We start from the raw sequence: 15,114 nt of genomic DNA, 5'->3' as shown, positions 1-15,114 counted from the left end.
AAAATTAACCCCCTGTTTTCTCATTCCAGTATGGGGAGAGAGGCACAGGGAACAGAGTTCCACAGATTTCCCTCAGCAGGAGAGATCAGGGCTCATTGTGTATTCACCCTGGCATGGGTTAGGAAGAATTACAGAAATGAACACATTTCTAGAATCACCACGAATTTTCTAGGGTTCTCTGTGAGATCAAATAATTGGGTAGAAAAAAAAATGCTCTTTAAGTAATTTCTTCTGTTTAAGTTTGGAAATGTGTGGTGGAAACCACAATTTTAAAAAATGAGCAGCTTCAATTATATTAAGTAGAATGCCTCCATTTAATTAATTCACTAAGTCCCTGGATGACACTGGGTGTGGCTCAGAGAGATTTAGGAGGAATCCAATTCATCACTGGGAAGAAGGTCTGCACCAGGCAGCCAGACTGTGTCCTTCTACACCTTCCCCACCCTGCAAGGGTTGCAGATAGGTTTGAATTCCAACCACACATCACCCTTTCAAAAATAAGAATTATTTGTTGTATGAAGAAAAAAGCAGGTGTCAGCAGGGTTAAGGAATGGGGAACAGAGGGATTCCTTGCTTGCAGTGTATTCTTTATACTTCAGTTACAAACTAAAGTCACTGTTTTTAAACAAAGGAAAAATTTCACAGTTTTCTTGCTTTGTAGACATACTTCACACCTTACAAGTTTTTAATCATCTGCAATATGTGTGGTAATTAAGCTAAATTTAAAAAAGCCCCAAGATATTTGAAAATCATAAACCAATAAAATCCCCAGGATCCTTTTCTCTTTTGCCCATTTCTTTACTATCTTTTCATGTCCATCCCACTCTCTTTCTCTTCTTCTGCTATAAAAATCTAGAGTGCTAACTAATAGCTAATATAGACCACTTCTGCTTTCTCCTTACCCATTGGCAATGTATTGCAACTTAGAAATCTGAGACTGCTTCTTTATACTGCTCAAGTGGAAGAGGAAGGAAGTGCAAGCCCTCCAGCCCCCTCCCACGTTTCTGCTGGATTTCATGGGTGTGGCAGAGTTTAGACCTTTGCAGGTCTGTGCCCTTGTTTCATTCCCTGTTAAGGACTAGGATGATGAACAGATGTCAGAAGAAGGATGGACACCACTGGATTCTGCCATGAATGATGATAGAGGATCATTTCACCCACAAGCAAGAAGCCTGTGTGAGACTTAAGTATTCACACTATATAAAATGCCAGTCAGTGTAGTGTGAGCCCACACCCTGAATACACCATTTCCTTCGGTCTGATTTAATAGTATCTCGAACACTGACAAATGTGAATGATACCTAACGGTGTTATATAAGAGATGTGACCATTTCACACATAAGTACACATTTATATAATGTATGCCTTAAAAGGACCATTTCTATACCTTTCACTTGCTCTTTTGCATATGAATGATGCTGAAACATAGGAAGGCATGGAAACCACATAGTACATGCATGACTGTTACATATGAAGTATGCGGATGCTATACACATTTACATGCAAATTTCTACAACTACTTAAACACACAATTTCATCTTCATCACTTTGCACATCAGTGAATTCTTAGGGCTGTTGACAAGGTAGAACCGGAGTGAAGGTGGCTGTCCTCATTTTAGGAAGGGAATTCCATTAGCCCCAATTTCCTTTCTAAAAATCTTATTTTCCTTTATCAAAGAAGATATTCATATACCTGCATATGTATAAATAGGGTGGGAACAAGTTGTAAACCAGTATATTTTTCTTCCACAGCATTAAAGCTTTTTTAATGAACAGCACTGGCTTCCTTAGGGCTCCACCTTCCTAAATTTTATTTCCCCAGCTCAGCAGTGGGGTAACCTTAGAACCTTTTTTTGACAGTGTGCTTAACCCAGACACCTGTGTCTATTATATTTATATATTAAAATGAAGGAAGACAAGGGGAGGAAATGTCCTAGTTTTTAAAATGATCCAATGGCAGCATCCGTCTCTGGAACCAAAGAGTGCTTTACAGAAATGCTGCAAATAGCCACCCCACCCCCCAAGCTGACTTTTCTCCAAACATCCAAGGATGTTTTCTACTTCATTCATTCATTCATTCGTTTTGGCCTTGCCTCTCCACCCACTGCTCTTACATTCTGTTTCTCTCTTCCTCTTCCTTCTCCTTCATCCTCACTCCCCACCCCTCCTTCCAGGGCGCTGGCTAAATTCAAGGCTGGCAGGCTGTTTTTTCTCCACTCTCCTCCACCCCCTTCGGATTCAAGGAGTGTATTACAAATTGCTCAATTTCCAATACCTGCTCAGGAATAATACCCAAATCCCATCTCTTATACCCCAGCCCTAAGGCAATCAATCTGCAAAGAGCTTCCTTAAGGAAGACTGCCCCCCACCCACACCCACACCCCACCCCAGCAATGGGCATATATACCCCCCCACACACACACACACACGCACACACCCACACCCCACACCCATTTTTCTCCTTAACCTTTGCCAAAATCACTCAAACGTGTTCCAACAAATGTCAGAAGGCTTCTTTTGGGGAATGTCACTGCACTGTTACTGCGGAATACGGAACTCGTCATTCCTCCCCACCTTCACCCCCAATCAAGTTTCCAAAATGTCTTTCAAGAAATAAGTGAGCAATTGGAAACGGAAGAAAAATCTAGGCAATGGGGGAGGGAAGGAAGAGATTTGGATTCTTTCTAATCTTGGATGTGTCCCTCTTCCTGATGAAAACGAGTCACCATGCTTATTATCCAGGGTGCTAGCATGTCTCTGGTCACTGATAATCCAAGGAGAAAAGCAAGGGAGGGGGAAAAGGAAAAAAGACCTGGTTTCCAACAGGTAATACCCGGCTCGGCTGGTCTTTCCCATCCCATCGGAGCTCAAAGCTCCTAGGGGCGTGGTCCACCCTCTTCTCCGACCAGCTGGTGCACAATCGGCTACTGATTTTAGGAGGGGGATTTTCCCCTTCTACACAACCAATTTCTCCCCCAGCCCCAGTGGTCTTGAGGTTCTCTTTTTAAAAATCCCAAATCATAGTTTCATTCATTCATTGAAAAATAAATAAATAAAATCTGCACATGCTTTTTCCATGAATACCTGAGCCCCTTTGAAGCTCATGCACACAGGAAATAAGGCATCTTCCGCAGCACATGTGAGAAAATTGAACGACCGAACCGGCAATACTCAACCCTGACTATAATTCCCTCAACCCTGCTTTTTGCAAATAATATAAAGGATCGCCTTCCTATCTTGTAGGAGAGCCCACGTCTTCCCCACACCCCTTTCTACATCCACACCCTCGAAACCAGAGACCTAAAACGCTGAGCATTTACTAATAGTCAAAAAAGCAATCGTATTTCTAGCCAAACGGGCATATTTTTCCACACTTATCCTAATTAGTAGCAGCATTCCAAAACCAGAGCATGAAAGACAGAAAAGAATAAAAGCTGGGATGCAACCATCAGTTACCATATGCTAAGGAAACGCGAGCACCATGCCAGAGCAGAAGCAGTTAAAATATTTTTTTCTGCCTTTACAGGAAAATACTGTACTGTAGTAATTTCACAACAGCAAGAAGTAAAAATCTTTAGCTCTACCTGTTTGGTTCTTCTCATACAGCACAGCATGGTTGTATCGTCCCTTGCCTTCTTCCTGCCTTCTCTCCTTTCCTCCTCTCTCTTTCTTATTCCCCCCCTCTCCACCTCTTTTCTGCTCGCTTGCTCACTCGCTCTCTCGCGCTAGCGCGCTCTCTCTCCCTCCCTCCCTCTCTCTCTCTCTCTCTCCCTCACACACACCAGGGCAGTTAGCAGCAACTGTAAGGTCCACAGCTATTGCTCATCGCACATGCTCGCTTTCTCTCTCTCTCTCTCTCTCTCTCTCTCTCTCTCTCTCTCTCTCTCTCTCTCCCTCCCTCCCTCCCTCCCTCCCTCCCTCTTCTCTCTTCTCTTCTTTTCCCTCTTCTCCACCCGCCCCAGATCCCTGATTTTTCTTCTCTCCTGGTCTCTTTCTCAGAATTGTTCACTAGCTTTCAATGACTAATCACTTCCTGTAGCCCCTACCCCATTCGAGACAGTCGCCCCCTCCCAGTCCCCTTCCAGCCTCATGAATATTTAAACACCTCCAATCTGGACCCAATTACCCACCGACTTTCCCACAGCACTGGGAGGGTGGTAGGGTGGGAGCAGTGCAGGATATTCCAGCCAGTTCAAGAGATAGGAAGGAGTATGTTTTAGGGAATAGGGGCCTGGTGCATGAATGCTTGTATTTTTTCCTCCATCTCTTCTCCTTTTTTTCCTAAATACCATAAAAGCAAAGAACAGCTAATCAGCTGCTACTTATATTTTACACCCAGTTAATAATTGTTAGTGTTCAGTTCCCTTAAAAATACACTATATGTATACTCTCCTCAGTATATGCATAAACTAAGACAAATACAAGCATGTAATAATCCTAGGTATACATGACTACACCTTCTACATGCTTCAATATTCTGAAGAATTCCACACGAATATATAGCATTTAAACACTCTAAGCACTGAAATTTGAAATAATAGCTAATGTTTAGGAATCAACATCTATATCTAAAATCACTTTTTTTTTCCCCAATGTTGATATACTTAATTGAACATTGTGGGTTTTTTCTTACTTTACTGAAATAGCTGAGCACATGTGAACAGCAGCTCTGTGTAATATTGATGGTGATATTTTACAACTTGGGCAAGATGAATGAATGAAAGTTAAGTCACCTGTGAAGAGTAGAAGAGACATCATGGGGCTGGGCGCAGTAGCTCAGGAGGCTGAGACAGGAGGATCTGGAGTTCAAAGCCAGACTCAGCAAGGTGAGGCATAAACTGTCTCTAAATAAAATTTAAAAAAAAAATAGGGCTAGGGATGTGGCTCAGTGGTTGAGTATTCCTGAGTTCAATCCCCAGTACCAAAAATAAAATAAGAGACATATCATGAAACCAACTTCAATTCCTTCTGTGGTTTCTCATAATTTGGGAGGGGGGCACATGATTGGTAAAGTTCATATAACACAATTTTTAGATATTTAGTACTGTGTGGGTTTGGGAAGCTCTTTGCACCTAATTTTCTCATCTGTAAAATAGTGATCATAATGTCAGCCTTGCCAACATGTTATAGAACCCAATAATATAATGTATGCAAAGCACAATAGAGCCTCGCTTAATGCATAGCAACTTCACCCCAGACTATTTTCCTGGAAATTTGATGGTGTTTTCAAATGACTATCTCAAAGAACTTTTCAAACTATTTCTCGTTGTTCATTAGTGATGACAAGCATCTCTAATTAAACAGCTCATATTCTTTTTAGTCTCTTCTAGACATAAAGCTGTTTAATAGGTGGCAACCAGACAGCTTGTTACCATGCATATTTCAGGATCACTGAGCACAATAGGTGCTTAATGCATTTTAACAAAATTCAAGATACACCCCCCACCCCCAGAACAGACTCAGAAAGACATGCAGAGTTGATGGGTATAAACAGAGGCTGATGATTATCAGTTATCTATAGGGCTCTCCCAGATTCAGTCAGATACAGACCAGTTGATCTTTTCTTTTCAGTTTGCATCGAAGTTTTCATAGTTTATGATAAAAGTTAGAAATCGATTCTGAGTTGAATGGTTGTTTAATTTCTGCAATTTGCCTGGTTAGAGCTGAGCTTTCAAAAGAAGCCTTCCATGAATTTAAGTGATAAAAGAGGGCAAAGGATGGATTAGAAATGGCTCCCAACTGAGACATTCCAGCTGTGGATTAGGATCCTCCTGCTAATGGCTAGAAAGTGAAGAAGGAGCAAAGGGGTGGGGGCTGTGGGTAAAAGAGAAGAAATTGCTTCTTTTGGAGTTTAAACAGGCATATATAGCATGATTGATCAGATAATTTCATTAGTTGTGTGGCCAAATTTAAGGCCAAATTTAAGAGTGGGGTCAATTTCTTTCTCTTTCATTGTACTCATCTCAGCCTTCCCATCTATACTTTCTTTCCCTTTTATTTATTGGAAGGAACCTTGGAAATGATGTGATTAACGAAGACAGATAAACTGGACTCAAAACCAGGCACAAACATTGATGGATTTTTTGACTAAGTACCTTAAACCATGCAGTTTGGCATCAGTTTCCTTATCTGTGTCCTTATCATCTAACACACTGTGAAAGAGGTGCAAACATTTATTCAATTTTGATGGGATATAAGGCAAAGAAAATTTAGGTGCCTTGATGAGGTCACCCAACTGATAACAGGTAACACTAGGACTCTAATATCCTTTCTACCACTCAAACTGCATCACCACTCAATAGGCTTCTGTACCTTGTTACTTCTGGTCCTTAAGAGATTAAAATACCAAGTAGAAGTTTTTGTGTTGAAATGAAATCAAAGTCTACTGATTAGGCCCAACCCTTCCCACCCAAGCCTCATAAACAAACTGATACCTTCATCCAATTGAGAGCTCCCATCTATTTCAAATCAAAGGTCAGCTCCTTCAAACTCTCAGTTACCTCAGTGTGTAGGATCATCAACATCTTGACATACTATTGGGAACTTCTATAATTCTATCCCAAGAAGGGAACTCGGGATTCCAAACTCTTTTCAAGTAATATGAAATCAATTCCAAGGTATTTCTCTAGGCAATGGAGATCATGGGATGGCAAAAGAATATGGAAGAGCAAAGCACACATTGATCTGATCTTGGAAAAAAAAAGATATGTATCTTTTATAACTATATGTAAAATAAGGAAATAAAGGTTGTTCTTAATCCCTACCAGGCAACTACCTAATGAATTCACTAATGTTTATGCCTTTATCAACAGTCTCAGAAAATGCATAGTCTTAAGCCTCATGGCTGAACATTACAAAGTTTTATATTGGTAGATTAATTAGTGGGATTATCAGCTATTTTCCTGACTATGTCAATAATATCATTCTAGAAAAAGATGAAGGCCAGGTTCCAGTTCCACTCTGGGATCTTTTTGAACTTCATACTAAATTGATAGTGTTTTCAAAATCCAGAAGTCATTCTGCTTTCCTAATGACTAACAAACAGAAATAAAGAGCCAGGTGCAGTGGCACACACCTGTAAATCCCAGCAACTCAGGAGGCTGAAACAAAAGGATTGCAAATTTGAGACCAGCCTCAGGGAAACCCTGTTTCAAAACAGAAAGGATTGAGGATGTGGCTTAGTGGTTAAGTGCCTCTGGGTTTAATCTCCAAGAAATAAAGAAGTAGCATTTAAGAAAAGAGAGTGTCAATGGTTCAGGTAGAAAATATGTTTCTTCTTTATTTTTTAAACTATTTTGGGGGTTGTTTACAGTTAAATTGCTTAGGGCCTTGTTGAATTGCTAAGATTAGCCTTGAACTTGCTATCATCCTTCTGTTGTGTCTCAGTCTTCCAAATTGCTGGGATTACAGGTGTGTACCATCACACTCTGTGATTTTTAAACTCTTAGCCTTAGACTTTTACCTGATGTATTAGTTTATTAGGGCTACCATGAAAAAGCATTAGAGACCGGGTGGCTTAAACAACAGAAATTTAGTTTCTCACAGTTCTGGAGTCTGGAATCCAAGACTAACTGTGCCACTTGGCTTGGCTTTCTCTGGGAGCTAGAAGGGAAGTATGTGTCCAAGTCTATCCTGAGTTTGATCACAGCCGCCCTCTTGCTGCCTTTCCACATGCTGTGGCCATTCCTGGGAGCACTGTACACCTCTGGTGTCTGTTTCTGAATGTCCTATTCCTCTTACAGATACAACAGTCAGATTGAATTAGGACCTACCCCTACTAAAAAGACCATTTAACCTTAATTATCTCTTTAAAGGTCCTAATCACAAATACAGCCATAGATTGCTGGGGGTTAGAGCTTCAGCATATAAATGGGGGTTGGGGTTGGACAAGACAGTTGGCCATAACTCCTGCATTCTCTGTCAACACTTGCTGACTTCATTTACTTACTCAGCCTTTACTTACTCAGCCGTTACTAAATTTGAAAAACCCTCCTGCCCTCAAGGAGATACACATTTATGGGAAAAGCAAAACATGCTATTTAAACAAAACATGATTCAGTGTCAAATGTGTGCTATAAAAATTCAGAACAGGAAAGAAACCAGGCCTGCTAGGACTGGCCTTTCATTTTATGATTAGAACAAGTAGGGAAGACATAATTGAGTTTTAGAGAAGAAAAGGGGATCCATTTGAAAAGGCCAACCACACAAATAATCCCTGCATGATAAAGGGACAGTCCCTGTGCCAGTAAGGGGCAGCTGTGAAGGGCAGTAGTAGGAGAAAAGGTTGGAGGTGGGGATTAAGTTTTGATTAAGAGGAACCTTAAAGATTGGACAAGAAAAAAAGAAAAAAACCAAAATCTTGTCATTTGTAACAACACGGATAGAACAGGAACTCAGTATGTTAAATAAAATAAGCCAGGTCCAGAAATACAAAGATGTCATGATCTCACTCCTATGTGAAATCCTAAAAAGTTGATCTCATGAGTTGAGAGTAGAATGGTGGTTACCCAAGGAGGTAAGGGAAAGGAGGGATGAGAAAAAGAGGATCAACAGGTAGGTTACAGCTGGAGAGGAGCAAGAAACTGATGTGTCATTGCACAGCAGGCTGACTGTAGATAAACAGAATGTGCAGTACATTTCAAAAACTAGAAAAAAAAATTCAGAGGTTTTCACCATAAAGACATGATATATATTTCTGACAGTGTAGATATATTTAACCTGATTTAAACAATGCACAATGTATATATGTAGTGAAACATCACATAGTACTCTATTAATATGTATAATTTTTATGTGTTTATGTATCAATTTTTAAAAATCAATACTAAAAAAAAAAAGCTTAGGGGATATTCTGGTTTCCTAGGATTTCCATGATAAATTTCCACAAATGTGGTGACTTAAAATGACAAAAATTCTTTCTATCTGACTTAGTATTTCTAGCCTCCATTAGGCTGATCTCCTCTTAAGATTCTTAAATTAATTATACCTGCAAAGATGTCAGTTTTTCCAAATAAGGGCACATTCAGTGGTATTATAGGGAGTGGCTATAGCTTTTTGAGGGACACAAATCAACCCAGTACAAAAGATTAGATTCAAGGACCTTGTATGTTCCAGGTGTCACATATTGTGTGCTTTGCATATTTTGCTTCCTTTATTTCACAGGAAGTACCTAGGAGAAAAGGAAAATGAAAGGACCAAAAATTGTATGGAGATTTAACGTAGGTAGCCTGAAGAATAAGAACTCAAAAAATAGATGTGAGGAGCTTCAGAAAGGGAGGTAGTTTTATGAGGAAGGTGATGAGTTGTGCATTTAATAGAAATATTGAAATGATCCAGTGTGAGACAGCTTTAGATTATAAGAAACAAGACCCCTAATTGTCTTTCCATGGGTGATTGTTGGAGCTATCCAAAATAATTCATTTTCTGAGCTACCATGTGCTACTGAAATCAGAAGACCAAGGAATAAACTTTTAAAATGTTCAAGATTAAGTAACCCAAAGACAGGATCAAAAAAAAAAAAAAAAAATCAGATGGAAAGCTAAAGGCAAAATTATTCTCCAAAATGCTTGAGAAAAAAAAAATCTCAATTGTCATCTGCTTAAAATTGCATTTATAAATTCAACTGGCTGGTCATTATTTAAATACTTTTGCAACTAAAGACAGCTAGGAGTGATTTCATAAGTATTCATAGGTAGAACTATTCACAGAATAGCAAACCTCTTTCTAGGGGCAGGGCACTTTCTATTCTATGCTTTCTTAATATGTTATTCTCAAATATCCTGAATGGACATATTATAATTCAAGATCCATGACAATGGTTCATCAGAAAATTATATCTCATCAAGACCCAAGATTTAAAGTAGGACACCATGGAAGACATTATTGAATAAATCTTTCTGCCAAAATGGAATAAAACAAGAAACAAAGCCCCAATAAAAATCCTTAGCTCTCAGTTGTTGAATTAACAAAGCATATGGTTTCCACACCTTCACCACTACAGCAGGGCACCATCCACACCTGGATGTCTTGTGGGCATCTAAAAGGTGAAGAAGCAGGGCAGCAGAAACCACAAAATTAGATCCTTGTTCTACATAAATCAAGATGCAACAATAATGATACCTAAGAGTGTACAGGGAAATTTTTAATTTTCCTGCAGACATATAAATACTCTTAAAAAGCATTCAGAGCCTTCTATTTGGAACACAACTCTCTACATTTGTTAGCACCAAACCAACCCGAATATAGATTCCTTATGCATACTATGTCCCTTGGGTTGGTAGTGAGCTGTATAGTGGAGGGTGAAGTCTCTCTCAGTAGGAACTTTAGAACTGGGTATTCAATTCCTTGAATTCAATTGGAGTATTTAATTGAAATGCATAGAGATGTCTGATAGATACTACAATCTCAAACTAAAGCTGACCTTGACAGATGCCATCTTTCTTTAGATTCAGTGTTAGTGAAGTGCTACCTCATCCATCATTCACTGAGTCATCATCACATCCTTCTTCTTCATCACTACCAACATTCCACTACCAACCAGTGTTCACTATCTCCAAAATATTCTGTCCATCTTCATCTCTGAAATTTTGTTTCAAATCTTTCTTTTCTGTTTCTTATTCCATTCTCTTCTCTCAAACTTTCAGTATTCCTTGCCAAGACTAATACAATAGCCTTTTTATTCACTATTTTGTGTATATCCACGTTTGAGTTTTACCTTCCTCCCAGATAGATCTACTTAAAATAATATTCCTCCTTATACTTAAAATCTCTCTGGATCCTTATGTCATAATTAGAATCTTATTTTTATTGCACATAGAGTCTCCTGAGGATCTTGTTAAATATGCAGATCCTTTGGACATCTTTAACAAATAATTGAACTCAATAGATGTGAGATTGGGTTTAGAATCTGCAGTGTGCATAGTTACACTCAGATATTTTGATAGAAATAATCTTGTGCCATATTTTGAGAACGAATACTCTGAGGAATAAGGCCCAAGCTGAATCCTATAAAGCATCTTTTACTACTCCAACTATGTTGTCAACCTGAGCTCACATTATATTTCACACTATAGTGAATAGTCCAACGAACAAATCATCTTATTTCAATTTCTTTAGGACATTATTTCACATACTTAAAAAGACTCACCTACTTTATGAATGTTGAAAACTGAATAAGCTTTAACCAGATAATCATAAATTTCTCTTAAAAGACTTCCTTGAACCCCAGAAGTGGATTTCTAATTCTCCTGGGTACCATGGCATCCAGTCAGAGCATAGATTATTATTGGTACCTACCACTCAACTGTGAATCCTTGTTTGCAGGGATCTTCTCTTATTCATCTTCATACCCCTAGCACCTGGCCTAGTGGCTGGCACCTAATAGATATTCAGTAAATATTTTCTGTCTGGATCTGGAAGCCTAGTCTGGGATACTATTGCCAGACAAAGCCTGCCAAAGGCTCCCAGGCAAACATGGCTGCATCTGGTTCCAAGGAGAATTTTGCCTCTATGATATGATGTCACCATCTTAATTAAGCTGATAGCACTTCAGTGAGACCTTGATGCCAGAATTCACCCTACTTCCTCTAGGCAGAAAAGATTTCTGAAGACAGAAACTGGACAATTTTGAAGATCCTCTAAATCTATGTTTATCTTTCCAGTGTCATGTCCAGATTCATGTCAAGTCCTCTCATAATTTCTCCTTCCAGCATACCCTAAAGGCCATCTGAATCTCTGAGTAGCTAATATTCCAGAGCAAAGAGAGGGAACCATGTGCTAGCAGCACTAGGTGATAAGATGAGAGGCATGTAGCCCATAATCTAAGACTTGACACCTTGCTATAGAGGAAGTTTGTGGTTACCAGGGTGAACAAATGTAACTCGATGGCTTATTCATTACGCAGAAGATGTGAAAAAAAATCCTGCACTACATTATACCAACCTCTTCCACCAGCACACTATCAGAGTCTGAAATCACAAAATTTCATTTAGCTTGGTCACTAAAGGAACCACAACTTTTCACAGACCTCTTGTCTAGTCCCCATTCAGTATTGTCATCGTTTATTTACCATAGTTTATTTACTTTCTTCCCTGGAAGGCATATTTCTGGGTGGCAATACCATGTCTTAGTTTTTAAATTTGTTCTTGAAATTTCCAGCATGGGCATATAAGGGTTTTGTGGGATCTCAAGCTTATATGATTCAGAGAGACTTCCTTAAGAGAAAGAATAAGTTAAACATGCAATGAATATTTATTTAAACAAGGAAAGAAATCACAAGTTATATGTTTTTAAAAATTAATAACTACAACTGATATCACAATATTCAAGAAATATAATATTTTATAATAACCATCTAACACATCTCTATAACATTTTTTTAGCTACAGACTCTTTGATCACCTCTTTCTATGACATTGGCTTTGTAATATAAGTTTTGAAAGGCAAATGGAAATATGATATCTTTCTTCTAACATAGTTGATTGATTTGCTTTTATTACTCAGAATCAGAGGTTTAAAACATGAATCTTTATGAACGGATGTATTTGCTGTGTAGGGCAAGAGCAGTAGTACAAAAACATGGGAATTCTGAGAAATTCTATTTTGAACAATTGTTATTTAAAGAGAAAAATACACGTGAAATATTTATAATTGTATATGTTACCTTATCAAATTTATTTCTGACAGAAAGAACTTTGGTTTTGATCAGGTTTCAGTGAGACCTGATTCTCCCATTTAAATTTTTTAAAAATATTTATTTTTTAGTTATAGTTTAATACAATACCTTTGTTTATTTATTTATTTTTATGTGGTGCCCAGGATCTAACCCAGGGCCTCATGCGCACTAGGTGAGCACTCTACCACTGAGCCACAACCCCAGCCTCCCCCATTTAAAATTTTACACAGCAGATGACTGGAAATTTTTCTTACAACTAGCTTCTGGATTCATTCATTCCAAATCTTGTTTATCATCGTAACCATATGACTTGGGGGCCAGGTGATATAGGACATATTCATGTTGTAATTCAACCTTTGGCTCTACACTTCTGACTGACAGGCCTAGGAAGTTGTCACACTGTTTCTTGATGCCTTTCCTATTCCAGGATGGTGAGTGATCGATCATTCTATATAAAAGCTCCTAGGAGAAATATAAATATATTCCATTGAAAACAACCTACACTAACACCAGTGTAACTCCTCATCTTTGCACTGGTTCCCCAAATTACCAACAGACATTCAATACAACCTGACATGAGGAAAAATGTTGTAAAGGGCAAAACATAGTGGAGAAACTTAGCAATCTTAATGGATTTGTATTACTTTACCATTTCAAGTTTTATACAAATGCACACCCATGTGGCACATAGCCCATCCAAGTGAGGAACCCTAAAGGCTTCATTACTTCTTGGTTAATCTTCTCTGGTTTCTAGGATCAAGTACAGAGTATTAAGTCTTCCGTAAATAATTAGGAAAGAAAATGAATGAAATAGCAATGGAGAGATTATAGAGAAAAAAAAAGAAAATAAGAGAAAAAGTAAAGGTAGAAAATGGGACCAAATTTTAAGCATTGATTTTCAGAGTACTCAATTATTTCAATCTGCAGTAGTTATTGGTTCTACACAGCCTTGACATAGGCTGTTACCATTTCCTTTATATCCTGAACTCGTGCCATTCTAAACTTCCTTCTGGAGTGCACATGGCTTGGAGAAATAATGAAATACAGCCTTCCTGGTGGGCTCAAACATAAAGCTCCTCATTTGGGTTCCATTAAATGCCAGCTGCCATCACATGGGAACTAAAGGAGGAGTCCTGCTCAATGACTATATCCCTACATCTGTCACCTTATATGTTCTTTAGAGTCTCATGGTAATTCTTCAATTTTGATACCTCCTTCTAAAATACGCTATTTTCCACAGACTGCAGCAGGGTTGGGAGATTTCATATACTAAGCAATATGTAGTGGTTGGATAAGAGAGATTTCAGATATATAGCTTCATATTAATTTGCTTGTCTTTACTTGAAGCACTGATAGATTTACTGACTTCGATATTTTTTTCAAAGATGGCAGTTTGTCCTATAATCCAGTCTCTCGGGTTATTTTTCCCCATATACTTTGTTTCACCCACTATGATTAATTATGTCAAGTCTAAAAGAGACCTTTTTGCTTAACAGCCTTTGTCCTTTTATGTCTGAAATCCAAGTCTACCCTTCTTCTTTATACAAATATTCTTTATGGTGAAGTTATTTGAAGCACACTTGGAGATGCTAATGTACACTGTCCACATAATTTTCATGAATAAACTTCTCCATTCTTAGTTCTTAAGGCTCTGGGATAAATATTCCCAACAATTCTTCATTTGATTTTCCTTTAAATTGTTTCTAGTATCTGATCATTCCTCCAAAATTCCTTTTTAAATTTTCAGTTCTCTACTGCCAAGCTCTATGTACCAAGTTCTTTATTACTTCCTTCATCTCAAAATCCTAAACTTCTCTAAAATTCAACCATTCAGGCATCCTAAAATTCTTTGTGGATTAAAGTACCTCTCTCTCTCTCTGAGGTTCTAAGCAAAATTGGCATGTGATAATTCTCCCAGTTTCAACTGCACTACTCTTCAGTCCATAGCATAGTCTCCCTAATCCACATATAAATGATGAGTTTTTGGAAAGTGATATTGTATTTATATTAGTTTATCTTTGTCCATTTCTATGGATTACACAACATTGGAAAGTTAGAGTTTGTTTTTAATTGAACTTCAAAAATGTCATATTGTTTATCTTCCTGCCACTAACTAATCACTCCAAAGTTTCTTTTTTTCTTTTTTCTTTTTTTTTAAAACCAAGGGAGACTTTTATTAAAGTTTTGTCTATCTTATTCCTGATATCGGTTGTATCAGGATCCTCCTTCCCTTGAGTTAGTAAATTGTCATCTTTGGGCTTCCATCAAAGTGGATGTGTTTAATGGTCTGAATGACAATGAGGATGTGGGCTCCCTCTTAATAAGCCTTGAAATAATTAGCTTCACAGAAATTGGTCCCTGCATGCCTTCAGTCATTTGCATTGCATGCCATTGAACTTCAAAGATTCCAGGTTAGACAACATCTATAAGATCCTGGGCAC

General features: G+C 38.3%; 1 protein-coding gene across 4 annotated transcripts in view; it reads right to left on the bottom strand.

The window, feature by feature from the left end:
• Positions 1–15,114, bottom strand: part of GAP43 (growth associated protein 43) — a 368,423-nt gene that overhangs the window by 93,791 nt on the left and 259,518 nt on the right. The window contains exon 1 of one of the 4 annotated variants that reach the window (XM_081302803.1): positions 3,585–3,664. The exons of the other annotated variants lie outside the window; for them this stretch is intronic. Within the exon in view, the coding sequence (XP_081158929.1) occupies positions 3,585–3,614 (30 nt within the window). The 5' untranslated portion in view covers positions 3,615–3,664. Of the gene's footprint in view, positions 1–3,584; positions 3,665–15,114 lie in introns of those variants that run through there. 4 annotated transcript variants of the gene reach the window in all.

Source organism: Spermophilus citellus, assembly GCF_964194105.1.
Source record: "Spermophilus citellus genome assembly, chromosome: 7".
Lineage (NCBI taxonomy): Eukaryota > Metazoa > Chordata > Mammalia > Rodentia > Sciuridae > Spermophilus > Spermophilus citellus.
This window is presented reverse-complemented; position numbering and strand designations above follow the sequence as displayed.